The sequence below is a fragment of the Mesitornis unicolor genome, unplaced genomic scaffold (genome assembly GCF_000695765.1).
Source record: "Mesitornis unicolor isolate BGI_N332 unplaced genomic scaffold, ASM69576v1 scaffold23708, whole genome shotgun sequence".
NCBI lineage: Eukaryota > Metazoa > Chordata > Aves > Mesitornithiformes > Mesitornithidae > Mesitornis > Mesitornis unicolor.
Genome location: NW_010202881.1, coordinates 83,859 through 94,966, shown reverse-complemented (window position 1 = coordinate 94,966; position 11,108 = coordinate 83,859). Strand labels below are relative to the sequence as shown.

The 11,108-nt window shown below is 40.3% G+C and overlaps 1 protein-coding gene across 1 annotated transcript in view; it reads right to left on the bottom strand.

Annotated features, from left to right (window-relative positions):
- Window positions 1-1,483: 1,483 nt before the first annotated feature.
- The window catches only part of CHST9 (carbohydrate (N-acetylgalactosamine 4-0) sulfotransferase 9), an 85,776-nt gene continuing 76,151 nt past the window's right edge, over window positions 1,484-11,108 (bottom strand). The window contains exon 3 of the mRNA XM_010190547.1: window positions 1,484-2,575. Coding sequence (XP_010188849.1) covers window positions 1,484-2,575 — 1,092 coding nt within the window. The remainder of the gene's footprint in view (window positions 2,576-11,108) is intronic.

The window sequence follows — 11,108 nt, the reverse complement described above, 5'->3', positions numbered from 1 at the left end:
TTGCCTGAGATGTGGGAAAGGACAGCAATACCACTGGTCAGGAGCAGTGGTTGGGAACACAGGAAAAGAACATTTTACTTGCATCAGTTTTACTTGCCAGGCTGTTTCCTTATTCTACAACTTGCTATATCAAGATGCTGTAGCAAGATGTCCCAAACCACTCCAGGAAGCAGAGAACAGCTGTCATCTTTATTTTGGAAGGGCATAGGGATTTCTCTCTATCCATTTTGCAGAGACTTCTCCTCCACCTGGGACACCCTGGCCACACATCCTACAATGTCTACATGTGCAACTGCAGACAACACTTGAGGGAGGAGAGGGAAGAGGAGGCAAGAAGGTACCTTTTCCTTTTATAACCAGGATTGTGGGATTCTGGTCTCTAGGACAAATCACCAATACCCATCCCGCCATGTAACACTACACCATCTATCCCACCCCTGGGGTTTTCTGGCTGCTGGAAAGGCAGGAAGGACAGCAAAACACAGGTGACTTCAGGAAGTTCTGGGGACAAAACCAGTCCATGGGTTTTGGAGGCAATGGGCACACACACCCTCTGTGTAACAAATTGCTGGGAACTGGGCTGATGGTTGAACACAGACCAAGAGCGGTCACAGCAGTTGCAATGAAGTTGCTTCTCAGTACAGACCTTATAATGTTCCATAGCTACCATCCTAAGACTTTGCCCTATCACCAAAGAGGAAGACTATCTGGAATATTTGGATCACAGTATGCATCACTGGTGGTTGACTTCACTGTAAATGAAAATGTTAATTTTAATGCATATGGCAGTTCTCTGAAAAGAGGGTCATATTTATCAACTCTAGTGTATCAATCAAAATGGTGTAGCAGACTGGGACTTGAGATCAAAGGCTTACCCAAATTTACTCTGCTCAACAGTTGAGCTGCTGTGTTATTTGTAGTATTATGCATTTGTATTCAAGAGCATCCTTCAATAAAAACCAATCAGGTCTAAAACCAGCTACAGTGTAATGGTAATCAAACAAACAAGCATTGCAACTGAGAATGCTGCAAACATTTTAGAAAATTAGTCAATGCTTCTTTATTAGTAAGTGACAGAAAGTAAAAAATACATTCAAAAATAGTTTCAAAAACAATTTCTAAAGCAGGCACACCAAAAAAGAATCATGCTACTCTGAATGCTTTTTTCTTAAGCCATTAAAAGAACATTAGGCAAGCTAATGCAACAGCTGGCTGCTCTACTTCTTCCACAGTATAATCCATAATGGTAAAAGCAGCTCTTTCAAACATTTTAGTGCAATTTATGCTGTTTACAGGTCTTTTTTTCGGTGCATTCTCCTATAATTTAATGTCAATTGATGTCACTCTAGCTTGTAAAATCCCCACTTAGTCAAGACAACTCTACTTAGCAGTAACTTTGTTTCCTTTCAGGGCTAATGTCAAAGTAGTTGTTTTGAATCCCAAAATGATAAATATCTAATAGAAGCCTGAAGCTATTCTGGTGCTATACAGTTGGTGATGTATAATTGAACATTAAGTAATCCAAGTAATAGAAGTCATAGGTCAGCTGTCTCTCCTTCTCAGACAATTCCTTTAAGTATTGCCTCACTACTTCTGCACTTGTTCTCTCATCAGAGGAATGTCTGTCTTTGAATTTAGGAAACTTCAGCTCAGCTGGAGCACCCACCAGCTGCAAAAAGTAATTGGCATCTTCTTCCAGGGTTTCAAACTTTCCTATAAAATCATAGTTGATGAGGCAGGGATAGCAGAGCTTACTAACTTGTTCCCAATGAATGTCCATTCCTACTGGGCGATGGGAGTCTAATAAATATTGGATAAACTCCTTGAACGTAACTCCGGATCCTGTTTTCAAAGCTTCTTCATTTGCGTTATGTCTATACTTCTTAATTATTGCTTTCCCAAATACAGGATGGTAATAGCTGTTTGGATGTTCAAACTTATCCCTGAAGGCAGATACCAGTCTTTCCATAGGATCACGTACAAATATAGTCTTGGTGTACGTGTTCAAGCGTGTGTGTATCCCTTTTAGGTCATAACTGTCCAGTTTCCTTAGATGCTTTCCATAGTGCACATCGTGGTGGGAAATGTTGTGTGCTGAAGTGGCGAGTCCGTTGAGCACCATGAGGACCCTTTTCCAATTAGAGCAGCCTGCTTTTGGCACTTCACAGTACAGGACCTTGTGCCTGTCCTCTACATAAATTCTTGACACGAGGTGCACAAGGTGGGTTTGCAGCTTCTTTCTGCTGTTGTACTTCTTACAGAAGTAATGCAGGAAGGACCTGCGCTTTTCCTGGGTGATATCCACATCCTTCCACTTGCCACCCTTGAGTAACGTCTTGTTTGAAGGGTGCAGTGCAGGAGGTGAATACACCTCTCTGAACTGGCTGAGAGGTGACTCGCTCATCTTCTGCTGGTCAGACAGTTGGTTCACCAAGGAGGCAGCTACCACTTCGAAAGGATCAGCCTTGCTCTGCCAGTGCCTGCCACTCAAGATGGTCATCTCATGCTTACTGAGGCCAGGAGAAGCACTCCTGTTCCACGCTGCTCTCCTCCTCAGAGGTGGGAGTGTGAAATCCTGCAAACATTAAAAGAAGCAGAGCTTACAACACGGCAAAAGGCCAGCCCAGCCCATTCACATTGCAACACCAGCAAGGATGGTGATGCATGCTCGTGACCAAGCCACATTTAGCACTACAAGTCTCTTTTGAACCACTTGATTGATACATCTAATTTAGCAACAAGCTAGACTAATTACTGAAACACATGCTTCTGAAGCTCACCTGTTAGCACACAGTAGGTCTTCCTACAAAAATAGCTTAAGCCAGACCTTTTAAGAAATCAGAAGAGGTTCACACAGGGAGGCCGATAGTCCTGGTAGGGGTGGCCAGGTGCTTTTCTCTACCAAACACATTTTCCATTGCAACAGCACTGGTTCTGTTGCATGGCTAACAGCTAACAGCTCTCCACAGCACACTGGTGCAGTAACACCAACAGCTGCCACATTTGCTTCCACTGCTCTGACTTGGAGGTTTTGTCCCCCAGTGGTGATAGGGGAAGAACCTAGAGCTCCTAAATAGCTCACATCAGTGGGTTTGAGCAGGGTGTATTGACAGACAAAACCCTCCTCCAAAGAGGACCTATTTCTGTCCCCCTACTGATAGGTTATGAAAGCAGGCTGCATTGGACTGCATGCACATACAGGTGTTTGCAACACTGATGGCTGCACCTGAGCTAGCTCTTTCAGAGCTGATAAGGCAAAATAGGTGCCTTGAGAGCCTATTCCATTTGAGTTATTTAAACATCAACATTAGTAACATCAACTAGTGACTCTGCAAAGAATATGAAAAGATGAGACTTTCCCCCCAGACATCTCTTCTAATGTCTGCAGCCGCTGTGCAATCCACAAGCTGCAGAAATGGCAAAACTCAGATCTGTGTTTTGTTGTCAAATTCTTCAGGGTCTTGTATCACACAAGTTGACTGAAGACTTCCTTGCAGTTTGGATAGTTTTGCTCTCTCATTCCCAAGTGGATTCTTTGTATACCTACTAAGGCTTGTAGATATTTGCTCCTGTCAGTAGGCAAGCCTGCTGCATTGGTACATCTATACAGCTGCCTATTTTCATTACGCTTTTGGAGAGGAGAATGCTTATAAACAGGTTTTTAAACATCCTGTTGCAAATATGAGATAGCCAAATGGTTAGATGGACACACATGCACAGACTGCCAGACTGCTTCCATAAGTCTAAGTTTTCTGGAAACCTGCATTAATAGACTCTTCTGGCATAAACTGATTAAACATTTACTGAAAAGTTGATTTGTGTACTGGCAAACCATAAATGTGAATTTCGGGGGCGGATGGAAAAGTTCATAGGCTGACTCAAATAAGGCTGTTAACAATTCAGAGGAATAATGTAAGAAACTGTAATGCACGGAACACAATTTGAATTCCAGTTCAGAAAAAAGCCTATGGAAAAACAAGCAGTTCCAAGAAAAGTTAGTCTATCTTGCAGTGTAATAATTTCCAATGACAAGAGCAAAGCCAGGGGATCAGATTATTCTGTCTTGCTGCAAACCACTGACTATCAGGTCTTTCTTTTCACTGAACTCAGTAAAATGATTTCTGTATTGACAAAAACAAATAAAAGAACAGATCCATGCAGGACTCATCCATCTGTGAGAAAGAGCATGATGGTGTTCTTAGAGATGCAAAAGGATACTTGAATTGTTTCAGTTTGATGTGGTAAGCTTTTCTAATTTTTTTTAATTCTGTTGTCTAATATTTCATTCCTTAAAACAAAACACATGTGCCTAGAGATTTATCACTTCTGCCCTAGGACAGAAAGAATTCTGTGTGTAATAACGGAAGGCAGTACTAGTAGTAAAACAGGGGACAACTATGACCCTACTGGGAATTTCAGCATCACAGTGAATGGCAACTTACAAGTGCTACTGCAGAACCACAGACTTACAAACAAATTCAATACTTTGGCCTTAAAAGGAAAACCTGGGACTTAAAAAGGTGAAAATGAAAAATATGGGATACACAGAAATCAACCACACAATACCAGACTCAACAGAAGTAGGAATAAAGTTATAATATCCATGCTGAAGTGACCGAAGATTGTAAACTCATTGCTAGAGCTCTCAGGAATTTTATAATATAGGAGATAGTCTCTGTGACTGTACTGGTGTTCGCCAATGCAGAGAAAATTCAAGAGAGGGCTGCAGCACCTCGTGAATTCCTATGGTAATCTGAATTTAGCAGTCTATTTCAGGAGATATTTCAGTGCAAAGACACTTGAATCATCTGAATTTCAAACTAAAGCCTCTAAAAGCTCTAAACTTCAGAGGAAAGTTCAGCCTTTTGAACTCAGCCTGCCATCCTGAACTAGTGGAAGATGCCTTGGTTCCACCAGGCCAGAAGGGAAAAGGACAGACTGAAAGGTGTGTGGTCTTGATGTTGTTCCATTTCAAACAGTCTGCCTGGGATCCATGACCAACCTCAGGGAATAACCCAGGGAGACACCAGAAGAGGACTGCATTTCAGTCTCAGAAACTGTGAATGCAGCTGTAGGAACCACTACTGAAGGATTTTTCATGGGATTAAAGACTTCAGAGAAGGATGGGCAGAACTATTCAGAGAAATCTCAGGTAACACCCTAAAGGAACAACATATGCACAGTGGGAGTCATTTGAAAGGGGCTCCCTCCAAGCAAGATGAGGCAAAAGAAGAAAGAATCAGGAAAAAAAAAAGCCCCAAACAGAAAAAAAAAAAAGAGAGACCTAGGGGAAAAACAATGACAAGGGAAGTTCTGAGGACAAAAAAATTATCTAAAGATGTAAAATACTATTAGTTGCTTCCCCTCTCCACTTCCCCTTCTCATTGAGAAACATATCCCACAGTGAATACAACAGTATTGGCTAATAAATGTTATTATAAGCTCCATGAGGGATAGTGTGCTTGTAATAAATGTTGGTTGTAATTTCCTCTCTCTATGAATGGGAATGGATAACGATCATTTAAAAAGGCTTAAATGTTACACTGTCATGGAAGCTTTCCAACTCAAAAAAAAAAGAGAGATCAAACTCTCCTAAACACTTCCCTGAGTAACTAGGTTAGTAGCTAGTAAAGGTGAGATGAATGAAGAAATGAACCAAGCTTTGTTTTTTACGAGAAATATTTAATTAGAAAGTTTTCTTGGTAAACTAACAGAAATTGTTGAATAGATAGTGCCATATTTATTAAGCAAAACTACCTAACAGTCTGATATATTTAGCTGCTCCCACACTTGCATGCATGAGAGAGCTGAAAGCCATACATTCTGAAAGGGTTTTAATGTTTTGTGATGCTAGGCTTGCACAAAGTGAGGTGCCTTCTTTGGCTTTCTCTTGGTGCCAGTGACTTTTTAATGTCCATTTTATGACACTTTAAAGACCTGAACATCGTCATGTTATGTTGATTTTTTTCACAATGGTAATAGGAAAAGAAATCTGCAAAAACAATAAACATTTTTTAAAAATAGTTTGTCCACTGTAACTATGTTCCTAACAGTTCACTTCACAAGCTGCTCAGCTCCATTATTTTGGAAAACACCTGAATACACACCAACAACATGCAGCACACGGGTAATCCCATATCATTCACTGGCTCTGGATACAGATCATCCTGTGTAAACAGTCCTACCAAACTCTTTGACTCAAGTGTCTGTGTGCAGGGATTCATGGCTTTCCAAAGACCTGCTAAGTTTGGTAACCTGCTGCCTGGCATGGGAGATGAACTCCATGGTCACCTTGGATAGATGCAAGGCTGTCCTTGAGACATGCTGACAACCTATGCAGCAGCTTGTGTACATTGCATCTGAGAATTAAAATCCAGTGAAGTGTCGCACCCTTGCCAGTAATTATGCAGAGTGCCTTATTCTCCGTTTGCATTAACACATTTGGAAGGAAGTTAAGAAATGGCCATGAGTCCAATTTGGAAGAGTATGCACATTGCCTCTGTCTCCCTTTAGCTAGGCAAGAACTAAAGACAGATTTTAAAATTAGTTTAAATAGAAGGAAAAAAAGGAATTTAATAGCACGTTAGAGTAGTGTTTGGCTACTGGCAGGCAACTCAGTAAAGCTGCTGAAACAAAAGGCATTTTTAAGTCATTAATGGGTTCAAAGATTTTTTTTGACACTTTTATTACTGGAGATTCCCTGCTCCTCCCCATCTGCAAAAGAATTTCTCCTCATTGTAAAAATAAGTAGCCAATATCTTCTTTTACACACATTGAAGCTGTCCTTTCCTTTAATACCTTCACAAGCCACTGGGGTAGAAGAGATTGCCTGCTGCCAAGAATGGTTAAGACTCATCCAATTATGCTTTGTGGTGGTTTTACAATGCACGGATGGGATCTCATCTAGACAGTTTGCAATTAGAGCAACCTGCCATGCAAAAAGATAATGATGTATTGGAAACGATTATATTCCAAGGCTGATTTACAAAGATTTAATGGCCTGCAGTGCAGACAGTGCTATGTTTCCTAGATGTTTTAGTGCTGGATTCTAATTTTCACTAACAAGAATAATAAAATTAAGTAAGCCCAATAGAAAACGTAGGACAAGGAATAGTGGAGAAAAGAAATATTCTGTTTTATTGCGCTTTTCTGTGCTGTCAAATAACTACCTTGTAAGTATTAGCAATGTATGGTTTGGTTCTCAATATCTAGCTAATATGTCTCCTGTGCTAAATCATGCTTCCTGAAATAGTCCTTTAAGAAGCTTCTTAGGACAACTGCATTAATCACCTGGGAGCCTACTGCGCTCTGCTTTTTACTGTGGCTTCCACTTGACCACTGCAGGTTTGAGTGCCTTGGGGACCCTCTCAGCGCTATTGTACTAAATAGCTAACATGAGTGCTCTGCAAATACATGGATATTCAAAGGTGATAAAAACTTCATTCCATAAGACAAGAGCAGGTTGAAATATTTTTTGCCAGATGAAACTTAAGAAAAACAATTATTTAGAAGGACAGAGCATTTGTGTTTTCTAATCAACCCAGGCAGTGGTTCTGCAGTATACACTCAGAAACTTACCCGAGAGAAGAAGAAACAGCCCTCCATTGATGAAATGACAAGAGTTTGAAATATATGCTTGGAGTATATTGTATCTTTGCTTACAACCCAGCCCTTTGGTACTAGAAGTGTTTGGCAGTGCCAAAGTTCAGCGTGAACTGAGCACATTAGATACTTTATTCCACTGTATAAATCTATTTCTTTACATTGCTTATGTGAGGATTGTATTATAATGACCATATAATTTCAATACCATACTTGTTTACCTAGGATGTCTCTGTAGAAAACAGAGAGAGAAAGGCTCTTCTGAGCCAAGGTTAATTTTGTGATTCGATCTCTGATTCTATATTGATCAGGGAGCACATGGCGATCAGTCTCTTAATTTAGGTATTTAGATGAAGGCAGCTTGAATACTGGAGGGCTATAAAACAAATGTTCTCTCACTTGGAGTGTACTTATGTATGAGTCTTTGAAAAGGTAATATAGTTTCAGCATAAACCTCATTTGCTTAAAATATGTTTTTCACATAACTGGGCACAGTTAGAAGGAATCCTTCAGCAGAGGTCTGTGACTGTGGCAGATGGCTGAGAACTGATGTATAGTTGAAAGATGAAGAAAAGTTTGCATGACTCCTATCTCCAGCAAGCCAGCGAAGCCTGGAGCTATTACTAACTCACTTTAGCTGTAACAGAATGTAGAACTATACCTACACATGTACGTGCAAGATTTCTTAAGCCTGCCAAAAGGAGGGATTATCCTTAAATTTTTGTGTGCTAGAAGACACAAACACAAGTTTGTAAACCATAATTCAGAATGGCCAGACTTTTCTACTACTCTTCTACCTGAGCTAACATGTAAATGCACTCACAACTTTCTCATGTCATAGCAGCTGTGCAGTGTAACACTGGTGAGCTAAATGAATACCTGCAGGAATTCCCAGTGGAGAGACTATCCAGGCTGGCCACAAGTGACAGGAAATACTTGCTGATGAGGTGCTTCAACTTCTATGCAGAGGAGCTAAACCTCTTGATTCATCACTAGTGCTTAAAACAGCAACTCTTAAAACAGATAGGCACCAGTAATCCCTCACCTCCCAGCAGAGTAATGAATTTTTGGCTTATCTAATTTATTCAGGGCAAATCACCACTGCAACATTCCTCACAAGCCAGAGTTGATATATGTATTCTTGTGAACATGGCAAGTACTTCTGTCAGAGATACCTTTGTGGTTCATACACAATTCCAGTATGGAAGAGGAAGAATGAAACAAGTATGCTTTGAATTTTCATAGTTCTTTCTGCCCCTAAAGTTCTCAAAAAACCCGCAAAATAGCAGCAAGCTTATTTTTCCCCTGGATTAAGTTCTAGGAATATTTTGTATGAGGAGCCATTAGTCCTGGAAGACAAAACCTTACTGTAACAGACAGCACATTTTCCTATGAGATATGCATTCTTAGAACACATGCACTTGTACCAAGCATCTCTAAGATTACTAAACGAGCCGGCGGAAAAGAGAAATGAGTACATGAGGCAGTCAGAGCTTCCTGCAGAGACTAAGAGGCAAACTTTATAGTTTGTAGCTGAAATACAATTAGGTTCAACGGAGGTACTTGTAAACTCTGAGACAGATACAAATGAGAATAACTGATCTTAGTAAGAAAAAAAATAGTGAAGGTGAATTTTAATTAACAAATACCAGTCATTTTAAATGCTGCTTTTCAAAACACAGCTTTGTGAATCAGTGACTATTGCTCCTTGAATCTGTTAGCAGAAAGCTTGGCATCTCACTGCAGCGTGACTTGGGGTTATGGCAAAGGCACAGACAAAGCAAGAGAGGAAGAAAAGAGCAGAGAGAATGATCTTTTTTTTTCTTTTAATGTGGTGTGGTCAAGTGTCAGGGAATGAGCTGGTGTGGAAAAATCTGAAAGAAGAGCATCAGTCCAGAGCTGGTTTTGGAGAACAATAATCTAGGCTCACAGGCAACAGGGAAATTGGAGAGGCCCAATGGGGCAAGATAAACAGTAACTTTATCAGGATTATAGCAGTAGTCCTGTCCCCATTTAATAACAGGACAGGAGGAACTCATTTGTCTTTGCCTGAGACACACAACTGGTGACTTTGCACGGGGCTTCCTCCTCTCCCTGCCCCTTGACTTCATCTACAGAAAGCACAAAGTCACCCATGCTAATTAGGCAAGACTGTCTGCACAAGCCACTTTCACAAGCTAATTATATGGTCAGCAACTTGGATGAAGGAAATTAATCTCTAATTTTACTTGCCAATTCTTGTCCAAATCTGGAATTAACTCCCTCCTGTTTCTGCCCTCTCAGTCAAAACATCTGGTTTCTCAAAAACATGCTCAAAATGGAAAGGATAAGAAAGATCAATGCACAGTTAATAGAAAAAGTACCAATAAAGATGCCTTTGTCACCAAAAACTAAATAACATGTAAGTTTGTGTGACAGGTTAGAGATTCATCAAGACAACTGTGATCAAGTATTGAAAATACAAACAAGCACCCTGCTCCCTTATTACTAATAAAGAAATCATTGTCAAAGTTGATCAATGGTAATGATAAACTGGCATCTGAATAGTGCAGTGCTGATGCTGCTTCCCTAGCTTTCTGACAACACTTTACTGAGACTGGTTCTTTGCAGTATAACTTGCAGACTTGTAAATAAGCATAGAGCCACTGCAGCCCAGACAGCTTGTGTTTGCACAGGGCCTGCATCCAGTTTGCACGGGCTGCTTGTCTCTAGATGTGTAGCCAAGCTGCACTGTTAATCAAAGGCAACTTTCAGATCATGGACCATTTAACAATTGTCCATATTTAGCCCAGTCTTCTTCCTATGCAGTCGCACGTATTTTGAGTGCAGGTAAACCAGTATGTTCAAAGAGCATTTAATTCTAAACTCAGTCCTCTTCCTCTGGGTATACTCTGTTAATAAAACCTAAGTCAGCCACTGCAGTCAGTGGCCAGAAATCATCAGCATTCACATTTCTGTGGAGAACAAAGTCATAGCAAAGCATCTTAAACAACCTGAAATTCAAAATGGACTTAAACTAACCATGCAATACTCATTTTATGAAGACTGTTAGTAAAAGACTTTCAGGTTCTTCTACTGACTGGTAGGTGTACTATACATACACGGGGAGTTTAAATCTGAAGATGACACTTGCAGGTAATCTCTGTATATTATACATTGGTCTCTGAGTTCATTAAATAATATTAATGTGCCTATTTTTTCATAACTTAAAGCACAGAAGCAACTCAAATAACCAAAACAGTTCCTCCTGTTGACAAATGTAATTCTCAAAATCGTTACTTCCGAGTACATGGTAATTCATATACACAGTCATTTTATGAAGAAGAAAATAAATAATGCTTCCTACATGTTCACAACTCAAGCCAGGGAGGCATTTTTGAGCACATTTCATATTTCAAACAACATCTATTTTCCTCACTAAAGACAAAGGCTGATGCCTGAGGCTAGATGACAACATCAGAGGTATTAGGGATCATGTCCTGGCACTTGCTGAACAACACCCACCC